Genomic DNA, 19,018 nt, shown 5'->3' on the forward strand with positions numbered 1-19,018 from the left:
TTCACTCTAGTTTTGTAGATAAAAAAATATTTTTTAGAGAGTTAGTCATGTTATAAATGTTCCATACTCAGATGAAATTATCATACATGAAATATACATGCCCTCTAAACCAAAATTGAATTGGGATAATCTCAAATTAATTTAATCTTTTAATATATATATATATATATTCCTAAACTAAATTATTCGTTACTTATGCTTAAATTACTATATGAAAATTAAGTGGGTGAACATGAATCCCAAAAAGCTTATAAATCAAAAGAGAAAGATTTGTGTGAAAACATATATATAAAGATAATTAATAAAATTTTGACAACATATTAAAAATTAAATTTATTTCTAAATAACAGTACCATAAAATATAAATACATTTGCATCTAAATATGATAGGTTGAATATGTTTCTTAATAAGTCACTAGCTTTTTGTTTGGTTAGAGTGAATTAAAAAACATATTTTATAAATCTTGATTTGATAAGTCAATAGTGACAAGATAATAATTCATGGGCTTATAAATCTTGATGAACACATGCAACATAGTAGTAAATAGGATCCAATTCACCACCTTTCACTCTTCACTTCATAGTTAACTGGAATCCAAAATTTTATGATGTCCTCCATACCAATTTAATAATATTTTATCTATATTAGTATGACAATTAATGAGAAATTAAATGAAATACGTTATTTATTGTTGTGCAAAATTCTATTGGGTTAATATAAAGACATAAAAACGTTTGGTATAGAGGATTTGAGTTCAGAATTGATATATCTTCTGACTACAACTTTGAAAAAGAGAGAAAAGTCCAAAAAAATAATAAGAGGAAACAAAGCCTTCAAATTTTTGCAAATACCAATTTGATCCCTTAAAATGATCCCTAAAAATATTAAATGTGATTCAAATTAATTATTTTTAGTATTTTTATTATTCCCAACAACTACTAGCCAACTATGTTGACTAATATATGTTATTTATGATAGTTAAGTTTTAGTTTCGATTTCTATTTTTTAGGAATCAAATTATTAGAGGTGAAATATTCATTCAAATAATAATAATATTTTGAGTAAATACCTATTTTAGTCTATCATATTTTTCAATAGTTTAGTCCTTAGAAAAATTTCAAATGTGAGTCAAATTAGTCTTTTTTAGCATGTTTTATAACACTTTGTAGGGACTAATTTGATCCCAAAAAAGATTAATTTGACTCATATTTAAATCTTTTAAAATCATTTTAGGTTTTTTTTTTTGAAGGAGTCAACTGACAAGGTCGAAAAATACGTGAAAAATTAGTATTTACTCCAATATTTTCAAAAAGTAAAAACCTTCATACTTTATATATCCACACACACTCTCACAGAATCAGTGAAGAACAAGTAGTTGCCAAGCTTTTTGGGTTCTGCAACTGAAACTGAAAGTAACCAAATCCAAGTTATGTCCACTCAACTTTGTAGTTTCATTGCAAAGTGTGCATCACTATCACTATCACTATCACTACTACTACTTCAGCTATGTTACCTTGTAGTAGTTTCACACCCTGATAGAATTACACACTTACCAGGTCAACCCCATGTTGAGTTTCATCACTTTTCAGGCTATGTACCCATTGATGATAAAACCCAAAGGGCACTTTTTTACTACTTTGTTGAAGCTGAAACTCATGCACTTTCTAAACCCCTTGTTCTTTGGCTCAATGGAGGTAGTGGTAGTGCTCTTTCACTTGTTTTTGTTTCATGGTTATCAAAAGTTTGGAAAAGTTAAGGTTTGTTATGTCATGTTCTTTTTAAGGGCCTGGTTGTTCTTCTATTGGAGTTGGTGCATTTTCAGAGAATGGACCATTTAGGCCTAAAGGAGAGGGTTTGGTTAGGAACAAATTCAGCTGGAACAGAGGTAGGTAACTGTGAACACCCATTTTTGTCGGTGCGAGACAGTATCTTATATTGTTTTTTTTCTCATTGATATAGGGTATGTTTCACTTTTAGCATTACCATGACATGTTTTTTCATTGAGTTACAGAAGCAAATATATTGTACTTGGAAACTCCAGTTGGAGTTGGATTCTCTTACTCTACTGATACTTCCTCTTATGAAGGTGTCAATGACAAGATTACAGGCAAGTCTTTAATCTCTTTCGGAATGTGTAACTGCCCCTCCCAACAACAAGTATCGTTTTCAAGAATCGAACTTTTAACCTTTTGGTCATTCTGGAATCTAACAGGGCCTTACACCAGTAGGCTAATATCAAAACGCCATTAGATCCTACCATTTTGAATTATTTGAAGGAGAGTTTACACTATAGGAAGAAGACCCAAGTAACCTTTTTTCTTTTCATTTTTCCATTGTTATTTCTCACTATATCTCCCTTTTGCTTTTTTCATGTTACCTTTACCTTTTCACAAAATTCTGTCCTATCCCTTTTGCCCAAAGTGTTTTTCTAAAACAATGGCATTGCACTACCTGCATTTTTATCTTTACAGTTATGTCACATCTTCCACTGTTTAGTAGTGTTGTTTTTCTTCAAATATAGCATTGGGTTCTGAACTTGTTTTTCTTTCTCTTAATAGCCAGGGATAATCTAAAGTTCATGCAGAACTGGTTTCTAAAATTCCCTGAATATAGAAACAGAAGTTTGTTGATTGTAGGTGAAAGCTATGCAGGTAAATCTTACATTTATTATGTTCATATGTGTTCATGATGTTTAAGGCAATAACAGAAAAATATGCTGATATAAATGTATTTTTCGTATCTACGATTAGGCCATTATGTTCCTCAACTTGCTGAACTTATGCTTCAATTCAACAAAAAGGAGAAGTTGTTCAATTTAAAAGGCATTGCTGTGAGTTATTTCCGAATTCTTTTCTTTTTATCTTGATGTGTATAAAGTTTTTGGTGAAAACTAGAAAAAGTTTCGGCTAAAACTTCTTCAGATTACAATTTGACTAAAAGAACTTTGGTGTCTGATATTGCTTTCCTTTGTTTGTAGCTAGGTAACCCGGTTCTAGAATTCGCAACCGATTTCAACTCGAGAGCTGAGTTCTTCTGGTCTCATGGATTAATCTCAGATTTAACATACACAATGTTCACTTCTGTTTGTAACTATTCAAGATATGTGAGAGAGTATTACAATGGTGAAGTTTCTCCTATATGCTCAAGGGTAATGAGCCAAGTTAGTACAGAAACTAGTAGATTCGTCGACAAGTATGATGTTACCCTTGATGTGTGTATATCTTCAGTGTTTTCTCAAATCAAAGTCCTCAATCCGGAAGTGAGTTCATTCTATAACTTGCTTTGATCCTATCGAAAATTTATCTTGAGTTGATTTCTATATATAACTTGAATCTCTGAGCACTAGGGTCATGAAATTTTGGTCTTATTTTTGTTGTCAAACAGAAAGTTACCGAGACGATAGATGTATGCGTGGAAGATGAGACAGTCAATTATCTGAACCGAAAAGATGTGCAGTCAGCATTACATGCGCGCCTGGTTGGAGTGCGACGATGGTCTCCTTGCAGCAAGTAATTCTCTTCTCTAGACTTCATTTACTTACGACGTTGTGTTTATCATACTTACGGGAACATGTTTAGAGAATTACTCGAGTTAAACCTTAGCTAGCATTCGGAGCGTGAACAGAACAAAACAGAACAAAGTGTCCTATTTTGTTATCATCCATCCCACGTTTTTAGTCGAACCAATATTCTCGCTTTTTAGCACGCCTACCAAACAACCTTATTGTTGTTCCTTGACTCTCTTCTCATAAACATGTTATGTTCATCAGTGTCCTGGATTATGAGCTGCGTGACTTGGAGATACCGACAATCACAGTCGTGGGCAAACTAGTCAAGGCGCGAATACCAGTACTAGTTTACAGGTACATGCTTGTATCCTTCTAACATCTCTCAAGCACTGTTTATCATACAAGTAGTGTTTGATAGACATATCAGAACATAACGGAACAAAACATACCATTTTCGTGTTGTTGTATTCCTAATAGAACAAGACGAAAGACTAAAAAGTATAACATTTCGGTTCGAATAGAACATTACAAAAAACATCTTGTTCTATTATGTTTTATCCTGTTCTGTATGCATACCAAACTCTATCATAGGATTATAACTAGGCTGAACTACATAATGAATTGAAAATTCTTGTCTTACAGTGGTGATCAAGACTCGGTTATTCCGTTGACCGGAAGTCGAACATTAGTACATCAATTGGCAAAAGAACTAAGATTAAAAACCACTATACCATATAGGGTGTGGTTTGAAGGGAAACAGGTAAAAGCCTTGTTGATTTTTTTGCCGAAATTAATCATAGAATTTCTCGTTTCGAGTTTATGTTTGTGTCTATTAAATGCTACACCATTTTTTGTTTTTTCAGGTGGGTGGTTGGACTCAAGTTTATGGTAATATTCTTTCATTTGCTACTATAAGAGGAGCATCACATGAAGCTCCATTTTCACAACCTGAGAGATCACTTGTGCTGTTCAAGTCCTTCTTAGAAGGCTTACCTCTACCACAAGAATTTTGATATTTGAAGTTTCTGCAAAATGTGTTTGTATATTGCAGTTGAACCTTAATTGAATTTGTTTCATGGTTAATCAAATCTTCTCATTTTGGTGTGTAAAAAAGTATTTTGTAAAGTGTTGAAGCAAGAAGTAAGGGGAAATGTGAGCTATTTTTTCCTTGTCATAATATTATTTTATTATGTTTAAAGTCACACACAAATGTGTCAATAAGGTTTATGATAGAGCATTATGACGTCATTCGATCCATGTAGCCGACTCCACCACCTACTGAAATAAAAGTTTGATTGTTGTTGTTAAAATCACACATTATTTAACCTTGCAGTAAATGCCTGGTCTTAAATATGCTAATAGGTAATAGAGTAGAATAAGGTTATATTATGTGTGTATTTTTAAGTAAATATTTGAAGGTTGAGCAATAGAGGGATCAGATTCACCACTAGTGTTATCATATCAATACTCAACATATATATACATGCATTTCAGTATTTTCATAACTTCACTGTTTAAGGAACAGAACTGAGTATTGAGAGTATATTCTAAAGAATATAAGCTGAGATGCACAATACTACAATGAGAGCTTCAACATACTCTTATGATTTTAGGACAAAATACTCACTTTATAGTACTTTTGTGATTTCTCTTTTCAACTACAATCTTTTAAAAGCCCCTTTGAACCATAGTTACATGCTTCATTGTACCGGTATTAGTTCTATACAGTTCATCATTTTTTATATTATTATTATAAGACTTGTTTTATAAGGAACTTATTACGTAATACACAGTCACATGTTTAAATTTTGGAAATTACACAATCACATGTCACATTTTTTATATTATTGTTTACTTTTTGATTCAATTGACCACAAAGTCTTAATGCTCACTCAACTTTAGTGTCTTACTCTTAGCGCAACGATAAAGTTGTCGCTTAATGATTAAAATGTCACATGTTCAAATCTTGGAAATTACATATCCACTTGCAGAGTAAAGATGACCCTACTAAGGTTGAGCCTCGTGCAATGAGCAATCTTTTTATATTTTCTCCTTATAAATCTAATATCAGAACATTGAAGAAAAGTGAAACACCTTCAACAAAATAAACCAATGTACACAACAAACATACACAAATCCCTAACCTATGCATCACAGCTTCACAACAAAAGAAGCAAATAAAAATACACAAACAACATATAACATAGTGCTGCTGAATGCTACCAGTACAACACTATTCTACTCAGACCAAAGTGGTCATTTTACATTACAGGAATCTCAACCTACAAACTCAACCTTAAAGCCTTCAAATCTACTAAAATTTCATTTCAAAATAAAATATTTTCAATTTATGAAATACAAATTTACATAATCCAATCTTCCATATCTTATATATGTAATATGCTTGGAGCTCCATTGTATCTTTACTATCGGTCTCATCCATTAGAATCAGTCGATGGAGCAACGACTTCTCTGTCATCGACATTTGACTCTGCGGCAAGTTCAATAGGGGTTCTTCCGTCATCATCCACAGCTCGAGGATCAGCTCCCCTGGATTGTTAAAGGTTTCCAGTTTCAATTAGCCATAACGAAAAAGGAAATAAAACAAAAAGAATAAGAGCCTGTTTGTTTCGGTTTTTTCTTAAAAAAGTTTTTATTATACAATCAACTTTTCAGAGAACCAGATAAACCATCACAAGTATATTGCATTCACCTTGAAAGCAATAATCTCGCAATTGTAGTTCTTCCCTTGAGTATACAGCGATGAAGCGGCGTTTGACCTCTCAAATCAGCCGCATTAACATTTGCACCGTACTGTAGGAGGAGTTCCAGCATTCCAATATCTGCAGCTTCACAAGCAAGGTGAAGTAGGGTAGACCCATCTAGATTGCCCATGGCCTGGCCTTCTTTAGTACCCACCGAGTTCAATGAGCTAGCCGAGGACCAATCCAATGCGTTCCCTGCTAAAGTGGAATCGTGATCATGGCTTGTCTGCTCTTGTAGTAGCATTACTTTGGCAAGGGTCAAAGAGGTGCTGCATGCTTGATCATAAGCAACATTGATGTCTACCTCAGAATTAACAATGTATCGGTATACAGATTTTTTATCGTTAGCACGAACAGCCTCCCAGATCTGTTGTGCCAGCAAGATACGGTATTGGTTGTCCTTCGGCTTGCGAACAAAAAGCTTCTCTGCATACTGCCATGCAAAAAAATAGTTGAGGTTGCCTAATTACAGTAGTTAGAAGGTAGAACAAAGAACTCAATAGTATAAATAAATACACAATCACAGTTGACATAATGCATGCATCTCCGAGCTTGTTTATAATCCGAAATGCAGACAAAAAAGCTATGATGTATACAAACTAACCATTTACCAATAACTATGGTCACAGAGGCCATCACCCGGCTCTAGGATGGCAAAAATCCCTGCATCAGAATGTGAGGGATACCCTTCTCCACATGTGATCATAAATGGACTCAGAACCTTAACCAACCCTACTTCCTCATTTTCTCTTTAACTTAATCAAAATCTGAAAGTAACTTTTTAAGGCTTTGTTTTCAATACTTAAGAACATTGCAAGAGCTGAAGTATAAGGATCCGGCATACCACCAGGATTATAATCATACCTTGGCATGGATAAACTTTTCTTTCACAGATAGAGAATCAGATTGACATGGTTTGCTGATGAAATGCATCACCGGTTTATCAGAATTGTTCAAGCTTCACGAGTAATAGAAGTGAATATGAGCAATACTTGGTCAAAAAGTAACAATAAAAGTTGTTCTAATTCAAAGACAAAATAATGGAGATTCTTTACCCTGTAGGGACAAGATCAACCTGAAAGGCAGTTCTAGATTGCAATATTTCCTCCCAGACCGAGTTGGCAAAAGTATTCCCGAGAGATTGAAACAAACTTATCACTGAAGGTTCCCACACTTTAAAATCCAACGTAAGAGACCTGACCTGCAACAAAAGTGAAAAAAGGGTTAGATGGTCAATTTATTGAAGCCTCATCAGTAATAGGAGTGACTGTCAGTGAATTTAAATACAAAATTCAGGAAAGTAAATGAACGACCAATGAATATACATATAACACAGTACCAAACAAAATATGTTGGTACTGAAACTACCAATATACACGAAAACACGTGAATAAGTTTCGAAAAGACAGTATTCCTATATTTTCAATCAGGACAGTTCCCTAAAGCTACTCAAGTTGAGTGCTCAACTTTTCAACACAGTTGAAGAGTATCTTCTTTCAACAAATACAACACCACCAACCTTACTTCATACCCTAAAAAAATTCATTTACATGATATTATAAATTTTACTCCAACTTCTAACAATTAGCTTTAGTTGTAATCATCACAATCTATCTGTGTATATTGCATAGTTTATAAAAAACAGGAGAACCAGAAATCCTTCTAACAGGACAAGACACAAGGAAAAATAGAAATAAAGAAGGGCTACAATAGCTCTTCATTCTCTGTATATCTAAACACAGTTCTGTTAGCCAATATTGGATTTCTAAGAATTATCAACTTGGCCAATAATTTCTAATCAACAAGAGATATTTCATCCCAACTGTATCAAATTATACGAATAGTTTTAGCTCCTTCTCCTTTTGTTACAATATGGTCATTGTTAGGCAAGCATCCAACGAATGATATTCGGAAGTAAACAAATGATTTGCAGATATATTATAAACAAGGATCAAGGGAGTGTTGTAAGGTCCACCTTTGATATGTGTACACCAAGGTTTCGATGAACACCAGAACACTCAATGCAAACAAGAACACCTAGATTTAGTGATGCCCAGTCAGGTTCAGGAGCACCACAATCAGCACATCTATCATTCCCACAAACTCTTCGCAACACATCTATTGGCTTTTCACTTTTAATACCGGATCGCTGCTGCTGCAAACTTCTTGAGGGGCGCTCCAAATGTGCAGAAGCAAGACTTCTCTCTGCTGCAAATTCTTCAACAGCAGCATGGTCGAAATCTGAACTTTCAAAAGAACTACTCTCACTGGTAGACCTATGATGACCACTTCCCCTTGGACTTGCAGGCAACAACTGATAAAATTGGGAAAAGTTAATCAAAACTGACTGCAATTCGATTGCTATGTTAAGAAAAAGTTCTTGGCAGTTACCCTTTCAGGAATCTGAGAACTCAACAACGAGGCAATAACACCTGTGATCTTTTCAATCCAATCCATTTGATCCAGTGCACTCTCTGCCTGCACTGACAAGCATAATTAAGCACAATTGAGGAATTAAACTACAAAGACGCAATCACCATGCTTGTGGTATTATCATGAATAGGAAAGATAAAGGAAAAAGAGTATATATTAAACTACTACCCTTTTTCAAATGACCACCAGGAACTTCAAAACCTTTCAATTAGTCCCTAAACTTTATTTGACATCCTAATAGATACTTCCTGTATGATTTGTTAACTCACTAATTGTGATGATAAGTAACATCTTATTTGTCCGTTTATGAAATCCGTGAATAAGAAGGTTATGAAATCCGTGAAGGTAATTTAAAAAGGAGTTAAAGTTAAAGGAGGCTGCACACTCTTTTCCACAAAAATGAAAATAAAAAATCATATCAGATGACCTGTAAAGTGTAGTTCTTTGTTGGTGAAATGATCCGAAAGCAAAACCTCAAATCTGATTGATCAGCATCGACTTTGATTGTTGATGTAAGTAGGTTCACAGTGTGATGAGCAACAGATTTCTCATCATGTACTCCACCATGATGATGGTGATGATGATGAGAAGATAACCATCGGCTTAAAAGTCCAGAACCAAGCTCAGAACTATTCCTCTGACTAGAATGCTGACTGCTAGACCCCTGCATATGATGAATAAGCACAACAATACAAGTCAAAATTTGTTATGAAGTAGCATATTAGCTTATGTCCTTCATAAATGAACTTATTTTCACATTAGACTTCTTACTGATGATTTTCCAATCTGTTTACGGTAGTAATAGAGCATTCCTCGGCTATCAAGAACGAAAAACCTTCTTTTCCAGTCCCCCCTTAAGTTTGAGGAACGCTTTGAAAGATAACCTTGTCGAATAGTTTGAACCTAAAATGATGAAAAGATAAGAAGAAAATTACAAAAGAAAACAACTCGGAGAACGTAATAAATAACAACTTTAATTAACAATTTTCAGGCCTCTTTTCAACCTTTCCCTTTGCAGCAGATTGCATGACTGCCTCTATCATCTTATGTGAACTTCTACCAATCACTTGTATACCATCTCCGTTAGGAGACCCGTTAGAACCATTTGAAGCCCACCTACTCTCTCGGTCAATTTGCCGTTTGTACTCTTGCATTCTTTCATTGAGAACTGCTTGCTCATAATTTGACCTTTCTCTTGATTGCTGAGCATAAGTCAAAACCTGAAAAAGAACTAGCCTAGAGTCCATCATTCCATTTCCACTGTCTCAACTGTTTTGCCTATTAACCATCCTCGATGTACCACACGATTATAATTGTATCAATGAGATAAACTTCCATATGAAAAAATGGTTTTCGAAGACAAAGGTGATTCCAAACCTGGTTAATATATGGCTCCATTTGGTGCAACAATTCATACCCCTACAAGTGAAATTAATTGAAAATAAGCATGACGTGCCAAGAAAGTGGAAAATAATACTTTAAGCAATAGGCCTACCTGTTTGAAGTAACGAAGATGTGCATCCATGGTCCCACTGACTGCTTCCAAAAATTCAAATCTTTTCTTTGCTTCAACATTTGACAAGGCAGTAACCTGGAAAGATACAAAGTTTATTAATGAAATAAAATGTCACGGTAACGGTAAGTATTTATGTACCTTTGATCAAATGCATTTACTGACCAGATTAAATCGAGCTTGCTCAAACGTAGATCTGGAATTATGAAGCTCCTGAAACATTTCCCAAACATTTAAGAGTTTAAAGAATGGTATATACCAGAATGAATTTAAGCCAAACAATAGATAAGAGATAAGACATAGAAAAGCTTACCTCTTCTAGGGCAGTAGCTACGTCACTTTTTGTGCCTTTTCTAAGTGACAGAAACCTTTCACGGGTCTACAAGAATAGCAAGTTTGGCAATTAATAAACAGCAAGCAACTTGGTTTTGAAGCTTTTAATACTGTTAGCTCCAAACAAGATTACTGTCGGTGTATTTTAACTTTAAAAAGGCAAAGCAGAACTAGCAAATCAGTTCAAACAGTAATCATGAAGAATGTGTTGCCAAGGCACTTTTTTCACTTCTGATTTTATCACAAACATGGACTTTGGCTTATTTTGGTAATCATTCCAAATTGAAAAATCTCTTATATAGCCAATGTATTTCATTCTATTTCAATGTAAGATTTCATATTCTGAAACTAGAAAGGATTTATGATCAATAATGCACCTGATCATATATAAGGCTAGCCTTGTCAAAGCGCTTTCTTGCTTCCTGCAATAAGAGTGGATTCCTTAGAACAAAAGCAAAGCACATTATTCACCCACAGAAATGTAAATTTTCAAAGGTAAAACTTAACTACCCTAATTATATATGGTGACCTTCAAAATCTACATTAGCATAGTAAGATATTAAATTTAGCATACTAAATTCAAATGTTTCCATTAATCACACAAATCATAACATGGAAAGTGCGGCCTATTTTTATAGGAGCAACAGTTGCGCTCACGGGAGCAACAGTCAACTCACAGAGTCAGAGAGCAACAGTTCCCGTATGTTGATAAAAAGATACAATAGTAATTTGGTTAAATGAACCAAAAAATTTGATGCTTTTTTTGAGGAATCTAATAGAAATAGAAATACTATAGTACAACACTACTCTTTTCACAACGGCACTATATCCATCAAATAATTCCTGCTCAAACAATGAAACAGAAATCCATTAAGAGCAAAGTTGTTCAAAAAAGCTTCCGACTTTCGAAATATACACACTCAAAGATTAAGATAGATATCATGAAAAAATAACTAATAAAAATTACCTTGACCTCAAGCAAATCAATATTGACAAACTGAAGCAATCTGTCATTTAACATATGCTCAACCTGAAAGGAAGAAAGATAAATGATAACAGTATATTGGATATTGACGCCAAGAACTTATGGGCAAAGGCTAAAAAACAGGAAGATTTTCAAAATAGCTAACCGCTAAAGGTAATGACGAGACTCGGCTTCAATGTTTTTATGCTTTTGACATATAGTGTTGGCACCAGATCTTAATTATTGATGACTAAACTTTTTTTCCTTTTTCTCTCTTTTAACATTTAAAAACAAAACAATGCATGTTAAGGAGTTGGTAGCAACAACGAAAAACTAAAAATATTTCCAACACTTTTACCTGTGACCGAAGAACTTCCTTGTATGTCCCTATTTCTCTTAAGGCTATGGTGAACTTGGTCATAACAGGTCCTGAAGTGCACACAGAAACTCAATTAGAAATCATTTCAATACTGTATAGACTTCAGAGTCAAAGATAATAAATTAAGACTTAAAATCCAACTGTGAATTCAGATAGTCCTACATAGAGTAGTAACTTTAAGCATAGAAGTCAACTCTTCTATAATTGAGAGTTTATAAGGGGCAATAAAATATGAAAGAGTAAATTACACTGACACCCTATGAGTTTTAGTGAAATTACACAAACCACCCCTCCCTTTTTTAAACCTACACAAACCACCCCTAATTATATACATATATTACGCTGACTACCCTTGTAAGAGAGATAAGTGTAATTTTTTAAACAAAAAATGGTGACAAGTGTACTTAAGTCAAACAAAATATAATATATTGTGAAGAGAAGTCCAAATGTAAGAGTCAATGTCTACTCATTATTCTTGATTCGTTACAAACTGCATCAATAATTCTAAGGAGGTGGTTAAATCACTCTTATATTATATTGTAACGAACAATAAAAACACAAAAATATTGATTACCCAAAGGAACAAAGACACTTCCATCGTAAGAATGACATCAGCACAAAATATGATATACCTCCAAAAGCCACACTGATGGGATCATTATGCCCTCCACCAAAAGTTTCTAGGGCACTTGCAAATGCGATGTCACCATCATATGCTTCCCCGAGTCCTTCACTGGACAGTACAGAAGTGAAAGGAATTAGAGTATGACAAAAGAGCAATGTACTGTATCAAACATCTTCAAAATTAACATTCGGTATGTTATGATATGCTACTGTTCTAACAATGAAACTACGAGGACAAAAAATGAACCCTCTAAAATTTATCCTCTGGATGATGACTGACAATGGTTGTGGTTGTACCATAACCATCTCCCAAAAAAATAATTAAAACGGAAACATGTAACATTAAGCCATCAACAATACAAATAACTACATACGTGTATTTTCTACACCCTTTGTAAAATTTTAAACTCCTCTCTCTCAAAGATTCAGCACTTTCCTCCATGCCTTGTATCTGTTCCACCAAAGAAATCAATATTACAATTGAAGTTGACGGCATTGAATATAACTTCTAAAACGGGGAGAGAAGGGAAAAGACCATCATCTTCGTTGAATGTGGTATGGCACAATGACAAATTATCATAAATACAAATATACAATATACATAATATGTAAAATTTCATTTGTCAATAAGTAGCTACAGCCACCAATATTATCAGCGAGGAGAACCACTAAACTACTAAATTTACAGAGAATTCCAGTTACCATATCATCCAACCAACAAAAAATAAGCAGTATATTTCCAGAATCTTCAAAATATACTTGAACGGTTCACTGGAGTAGAAAATGATGCATCAGTCCAAAAAGAGATCTATGACAGAATTTTTAGTATCAGAATGCCTACATGATTTATCTTAGAAATAGGGATACATTGTTAAGTACAAAAAGCAACTAAATAGAGAAATGCATTATCTATTTAACCATAAAAAAAGTTTAACACGAGGAAGTTTGTTTTGCAGGTAGCAAGGGGGTGAATTTCTTAAGGAGAAAGATTTTAAGAATTTAGATGTTTGGAATATATCAATCAAAGAAGGGTTGAAATTTTCTGGGAGTAATATTTTCCCTCATCTAGGCGTTAAATATTCTTACCCCGACTGGTGGTCGGGTAACAGGGGGGAGACCATATGGACTCCCAAGAGAAAGAGTGTGGACTATAGCTTGACTATTAGGTAGTGTTTGGTGAGTGGATAGAACAATAAATAAAATGATGTTTTGTTTGTGTCATTTGGTTCCACCTCTTTCAGTGGTACAAAAAATACAATAGTTTCTAATTGTATCTGGTGTTCTGTTCTGTGTATAGAATACACCAAACATGGAAAGAACACATATGTTCTTTTACGTCTTGTTTTGACATGTCTACCAAACGCTAACTTTGTGTCCTATCTCACTGCTCGCCAAAGCTCTATCTAAATCTCAGCAACTTGAGTAATTAAAACCACCTATGCAAACCATCCCTTCCATCTCCGACTACATACATGCAAATCAGAAATTTGTGACTACCTCGGATACCAACAAACTATAGGCACATTGCTCGATTTCACTTCCGATTTCCCACAATTTCATCTCTAGGTTTACTATTACAGACTATAGGCACATTGCTCGATTTCCTTGTAACCTAGAGATGATGGGTTCAAATCCGGAAAACAACCTACTCACTTGTGAGAGTAAAGTTGCATGCATCTACCCTCCCCACACCTCACTAGGTGGGAACCTCATGCACTGGGCCGTCCCTTTTTTAATGCGTCGGTTGAAAGGAACTACAGCAAGGCCATAAGCCAATTCTAAAAAACGCCTGTAGTAAGGGATCCTTGTAATTTTAAGAAACAACAAAGCTTGAGAAGCATCTAAACTATTTAATAAGAGCATGTGTCATGTACAACATGCATTAAATTCAAATGAACTCAAACCTTCATTTTCTACTATTTTTTTTCAATTGTAGTAAAAAACTCCATGTTTTTTGTTTCAATTGTGAACTACAACTAGTTTAGTAACCACGACATCACGAGTTCACATGTGAGTTTGGCACAACAGTCAGGTTGTCACATAGTAACCATGAGGTCACGGTCACAGGCTGCATACATCTGCCCTCCTCAAACACCACTAACTGAGAGCCTCGTGTAATGACTACCAAAACCGCGACATCGAAGTCACGAACCACAATTTAAAACATTGACAAACACTACATTGACACTACATACATTACAAAAAAATCAAAATTAAAGAATAAAGTGAGTGAGTGAGTGAGTGACCTGCTTGCGAAACATAGGTGAGTCATCAAGCTTTGAGAATTGCATTTTTGAATTCCAAACAAAGAAAGATTCTTTTGATGTATCTAAGTTCCTTTAAGAAGAACAGTTATAACTTCAACATTTCATAACCATAATCTCAGAAGCCCTAGAATGAAAAAAAACAAAACATGAAAGGAGCTTGGATTTGAAGTTGAGAGTTGAAAGAGATTTGAATTAAGATTTGATTTGTGTTTTTTGTGAAGAAGAAGAAGAAGAAGAAGAAGAAGAAGGGAAAGTGAGAGTGTATTGGGAATAGTTTAAGAAGAAAAGAGAGAGCAAAGATTTTACTAATCCAACCAAAATTGTGTAACAAAGACACACTTAGATTAAAGTTCTACATTCACTTCCTTTTTATGCACCTTTCTCTTTCTTGTCCCTTCTTTTTCTTTTCTTTTTTATCTTCACTAGTGTCTACAGTCACTTCGTCACTGCCGACGAATATTATGAATATTATGTGACTACATATTCAATTTTTATATATTTCATTTTTTTTAATTAGAATGTATTTGTTGTGTTCGGTGTACTTTATATTATATATTTTTGTTTATGATGATGTTTAATTTAAGGTGAGATATGTGGTTAATTAATGTATTTGTGGTGCTTGCTTAGGATTATATAGTTTTTTGTAAAAATTAAATAATGTGAAGGGCAAAATAGGAAATGAAAATTACACCATGAGAGAAGTTATTTCAAGTTTTGACTTTATATATAATATAGATATTATGCGAAATGAAATGAACTAATCTTTTTTGACATATGTGACTTTCTATCTAAATAAGTGTTGTTTTCAAAATTTAAATACTTAACTTTTTAGTCTTTGGAGAATTTAACAACTCTTAACATTAGAGCAAATAGTTTGTTGGTTTATATTTTTATATATGAAGTAAAGTAAGTGAGTACATGTACATCATTGAATGAAGAATTTTAGGTAATTAGAATCACATACTAGTAATATTTTATTATGTTTTTATTTTTGTTATGTACTATGCTTCTCTTACTAACAATAGATATATAATTAATATTATTTTGTGAAAATATTAGTATTGTGCATGGAAACTATTTTGTTTGAAATGACTCAATAATATGTGCAGCTAAACTTTTTCGCACTTTTATCTTAGGAACTTAAATTTTAGACATCTAATTAAGTTGAATATTAATTTTTAAAATGCTTATAAAATTCATTGATGATAAAATTATTAAAACCTGGACTGTGTATAATGTTAATCAACGAGTTAAGGATAAAGATACTGATTAAGGTAATAAAAAAAAAGTTTTAGATTTGAAAATGATGAATTTCATATTTCAAGAACTAATAAACTCAACTTTCATTTTTATCATCATTCTAAGGGCACAATTTAACAAGACTTTATACATTGAATATGGTCCTTATTATGAAGTGTATTTAACGAAAAAGAGATAGAGTTAGAACATTTAATAAGGACAAATATATATTTTTAGTATTATTAAAAGTATTTGTCAATCTTTTGGATGAGGATTAATTCTTTTCAGATATATGGCTATTTTTTCAAATAAATATATTTCATAAAAATTGAATAATTAATCTTTAATAATGATAAAACATGAAGAAAGAAGGATAAATAATTTATAGAATTGTAAAATATCTTATAAAAGAAGAATTATCAAAACTTTCTATATGTTGTCTTCAATAAGGAATAACATAATAATTATAATAACATGACATTTTACTTATTGTTTACATTACATCTAATCATTTAATATAAATATTTTGCACAATAACTTATTTTATGGAGAAAAAATATATGCATCGCATCATCTATTATTTATATTTAGTTATTATTGACTTATTATAAAAAATAGTCCAAATAAATGATATATAATAGTGTAATTATATATAATTTTACACTAAAAATGTATATCTATTACCCTCTTTATTTTATTAGTTAGGTGAATTTTTTTGGTTTCTCAAGTATGTGGGGCTAACTCTCCCAACGAACATTTTTTTCATTCACAATACTCGAACCCGGATTCTTGCTTAAAGGGAATCAAATATATACGACTTGAACCAACGTCTGCTGGTTTATTAGTTAGTTAAAATTGATAATATGATTATTAATAGTGAACTAAAATTAGACAAAACAATATCAGATGTTGTTTGTACTATAGATGTAAACGGCACAACGTTATTCCACCAACACCAAGACCTATGTTTCATGGTTTGTGTTTCATCACGCGCTACAATGGAGCGTGTAATGGAAAGAGATATAATTTGTGCTGTGTTGTTTGTGGGCCAAATCAGTTTCCCTCCATTTCTTAGACAGAGTTTTGGGTCCCACTCATTAAATAATAATCTCCTCTTTTATTATTTATTATTATTCTCCTATATTTTATTTCTATCTTTGCTATGGAGGAATAGCATCAATTATTTTTATTCTATTTAATTATTAATAGTCATCTTCTTTCTAGAAAAATAATGATTGTTGATTCTTTTCTTGTTATCACTTTGAATGAGGATATAATCTCTCATTGTTTGTTATCCTATTTGTGTGATATGATGCTCACAATTAATTTCAAAATTGGAAAAGTATTTATGTTGGTATTTGTAATTTGTGCTCGAAAGTGTCGGACTAGACTGTGATCGGGGAGCCTCCAACCACCAGGGAGTCCCATTGTTTCCATTGTTACATGGGTATGAGAAGAGTCACAAGTGAGACACTACGTCTTGAACCAAAACTTAAGGCATTAGTTCCATGAGCATTTCCTTCTTATAAACTTTTTCACTCCTCCCCGCATATCCAATGTGGGATTTCACACTTGAATAAACTCAACAGAAATCATAAAAGAACCATCCTTAGCTCCAAAAAAATATGTATAGGAAATACTTAAATATGAAAAGAATCTTCAGTTCAATGTCTCATTTGTTTAATAATATTTTTATCTAAATGTATTTTTTACTATGTATCATGCTTTTGCAATAAATAGCTACCCAATATATAACAGTACTTGGAAAAATGTTGGTTTTATACAATATGTAGGAGTCTAAGTCTGACTTGTTAGCCTATATAAAAAAGACTTCAAAGTGTAGGTCTGATCTATTTAAAAGTTTGGGCTGATTTATTAGTCTTTTTCAATGTTTGATATAGTATATGTGATGTGAGCCCAATGTAGGTCACATTGTTGAGTTGCATTTAATAAAGTGAGGGTCTTTTGTCTCATATGTAGTTTAAGTTATTTTTATTATTTTTTAATAAATCTTTGTAATTCTTATGGGTTGCTGCCTCTTTTGGAAAGACATTGAATTATTTCTTTTCCTAAAGAGACCAAATTGTATGGTAACTTCCTTTCTAAGAAGGCACATAATTCAATTCAATTACGATGGATTATGACTTGTCAAATGAAGAACAAATACGAATACAATTAAAGTAGACGGTAAGAAATTAAAATACATGAAATTACAACCTTCCATATATGGATTTGACATATAACTTGCCTTAAGGATAAACAATGAATCTGGACATGAGCATATAAGCTACGTTTGGTCGTGAGGATAAAAATAAAGGAATATATGACTACTTGCCTTATTTGGAGTTATGAAGATATTCGTGGGATTTATTTTAAATCCACAAGTTATGGTGATTCTTGCCTTGTGAAATCATTAACTATTATTTCTTTTTAAGGGAATCAATGAACCAAGACAACCTTTAAGTATTAGGCGTAAAAATTAGACATGTGTAATATTTTAATTTTGTAACTTATTTCGTGGAGCCATATTGGCTAGACACAACCATATATATAACGAAATTGCATTGAGAAATAACAAGTTTGAATATGTTTGGATTACTTCCTTTTTAAGTTGAGCTTGACTCATAAACTCAGAACTTATCAAGACTTGTTCTTGTGGCATTCAAAAGCTTATCACTATTAGTGTGATGCCTTAACCTTGTTCTTATCAAGGATCCTTCCTTGTGGCGAACATCATTGGTTTATCAAGCAACTTTGTTTGTGGCACATTCCCCTCCATTCTTATCCATTTTCTTTTATCCAAACATAAAAATAAGAATACAAAAATATATACAAATTGCGCTTTACATTAAACCATACACATTCATATACCTTCCATCTCATATTTATTATAAAGCAGTGACACAAAATACAAGATTCATAAACAATTTATATTTCGCAAGTTAATTGAGTTTCAGGCAAGAACAATCAGCAAAGAAAACAAATCATCCCT

The 19,018-nt window shown here is 33.0% G+C and overlaps 2 protein-coding genes across 2 annotated transcripts; one reads left to right on the forward strand and one right to left on the reverse strand.

Moving 5' to 3' along the window:
• On the forward strand, positions 1,353-4,678 carry LOC109354252 (serine carboxypeptidase-like 45). The gene is made up of 10 exons (XM_019596616.1): positions 1,353-1,695; positions 1,785-1,886; positions 2,013-2,108; positions 2,560-2,652; positions 2,752-2,831; positions 2,979-3,260; positions 3,386-3,510; positions 3,771-3,863; positions 4,152-4,269; positions 4,373-4,678. Exons 1-10 carry the CDS (start codon positions 1,431-1,433, stop codon positions 4,520-4,522), a joined length of 1,404 nt encoding a protein of 467 aa, XP_019452161.1. The 5' UTR covers positions 1,353-1,430; the 3' UTR covers positions 4,523-4,678.
• LOC109354251 (ADP-ribosylation factor GTPase-activating protein AGD3) lies at positions 5,688-14,898 on the reverse strand. Its single transcript, XM_019596615.1, has 19 exons — positions 14,767-14,898; positions 12,895-12,971; positions 12,529-12,629; positions 11,876-11,946; positions 11,521-11,583; positions 10,931-10,975; positions 10,534-10,599; positions 10,386-10,433; positions 10,203-10,298; positions 10,085-10,126; positions 9,712-9,927; positions 9,479-9,610; positions 9,135-9,371; positions 8,666-8,752; positions 8,250-8,588; positions 7,330-7,475; positions 7,139-7,232; positions 6,223-6,707; positions 5,688-6,059 (listed from the first exon to the last, which is right to left on the reverse strand). The coding sequence occupies exons 1-19, from the start codon at positions 14,809-14,811 to the stop codon at positions 5,945-5,947; spliced, it is 2,505 nt and encodes an 834-aa protein (XP_019452160.1). The 5' UTR covers positions 14,812-14,898; the 3' UTR covers positions 5,688-5,944.

The sequence above is a fragment of the Lupinus angustifolius genome, chromosome LG08, assembly GCF_001865875.1.
Source record: "Lupinus angustifolius cultivar Tanjil chromosome LG08, LupAngTanjil_v1.0, whole genome shotgun sequence".
NCBI lineage: Eukaryota > Viridiplantae > Streptophyta > Magnoliopsida > Fabales > Fabaceae > Lupinus > Lupinus angustifolius.

Coding starts and splice junctions, on each gene's coding strand:
- LOC109354252 (XM_019596616.1), top strand. CDS start 1,431: ATGTCCACTCAACTTTGTAGTTTCATTGCAAAGTGTGCATCACTATCA. Junction 1,696..1,784: donor TGTTCTTTGGCTCAATGGAG/GTAGTGGTAGTG, acceptor GTTCTTTTTAAG/GGCCTGGTTGTTCTTCTATT. Junction 2,109..2,559: donor TGTCAATGACAAGATTACAG/GCAAGTCTTTAA, acceptor TTCTCTTAATAG/CCAGGGATAATCTAAAGTTC.
- LOC109354251 (XM_019596615.1), bottom strand. CDS start 14,811: ATGCAATTCTCAAAGCTTGATGACTCACCTATGTTTCGCAAGCAG. Junction 10,299..10,385: donor AGCAAGCTCGATTTAATCTG/GTCAGTAAATGC, acceptor GTATCTTTCCAG/GTTACTGCCTTGTCAAATGT. Junction 10,127..10,202: donor ATCTTCGTTACTTCAAACAG/GTAGGCCTATTG, acceptor TTTCACTTGTAG/GGGTATGAATTGTTGCACCA.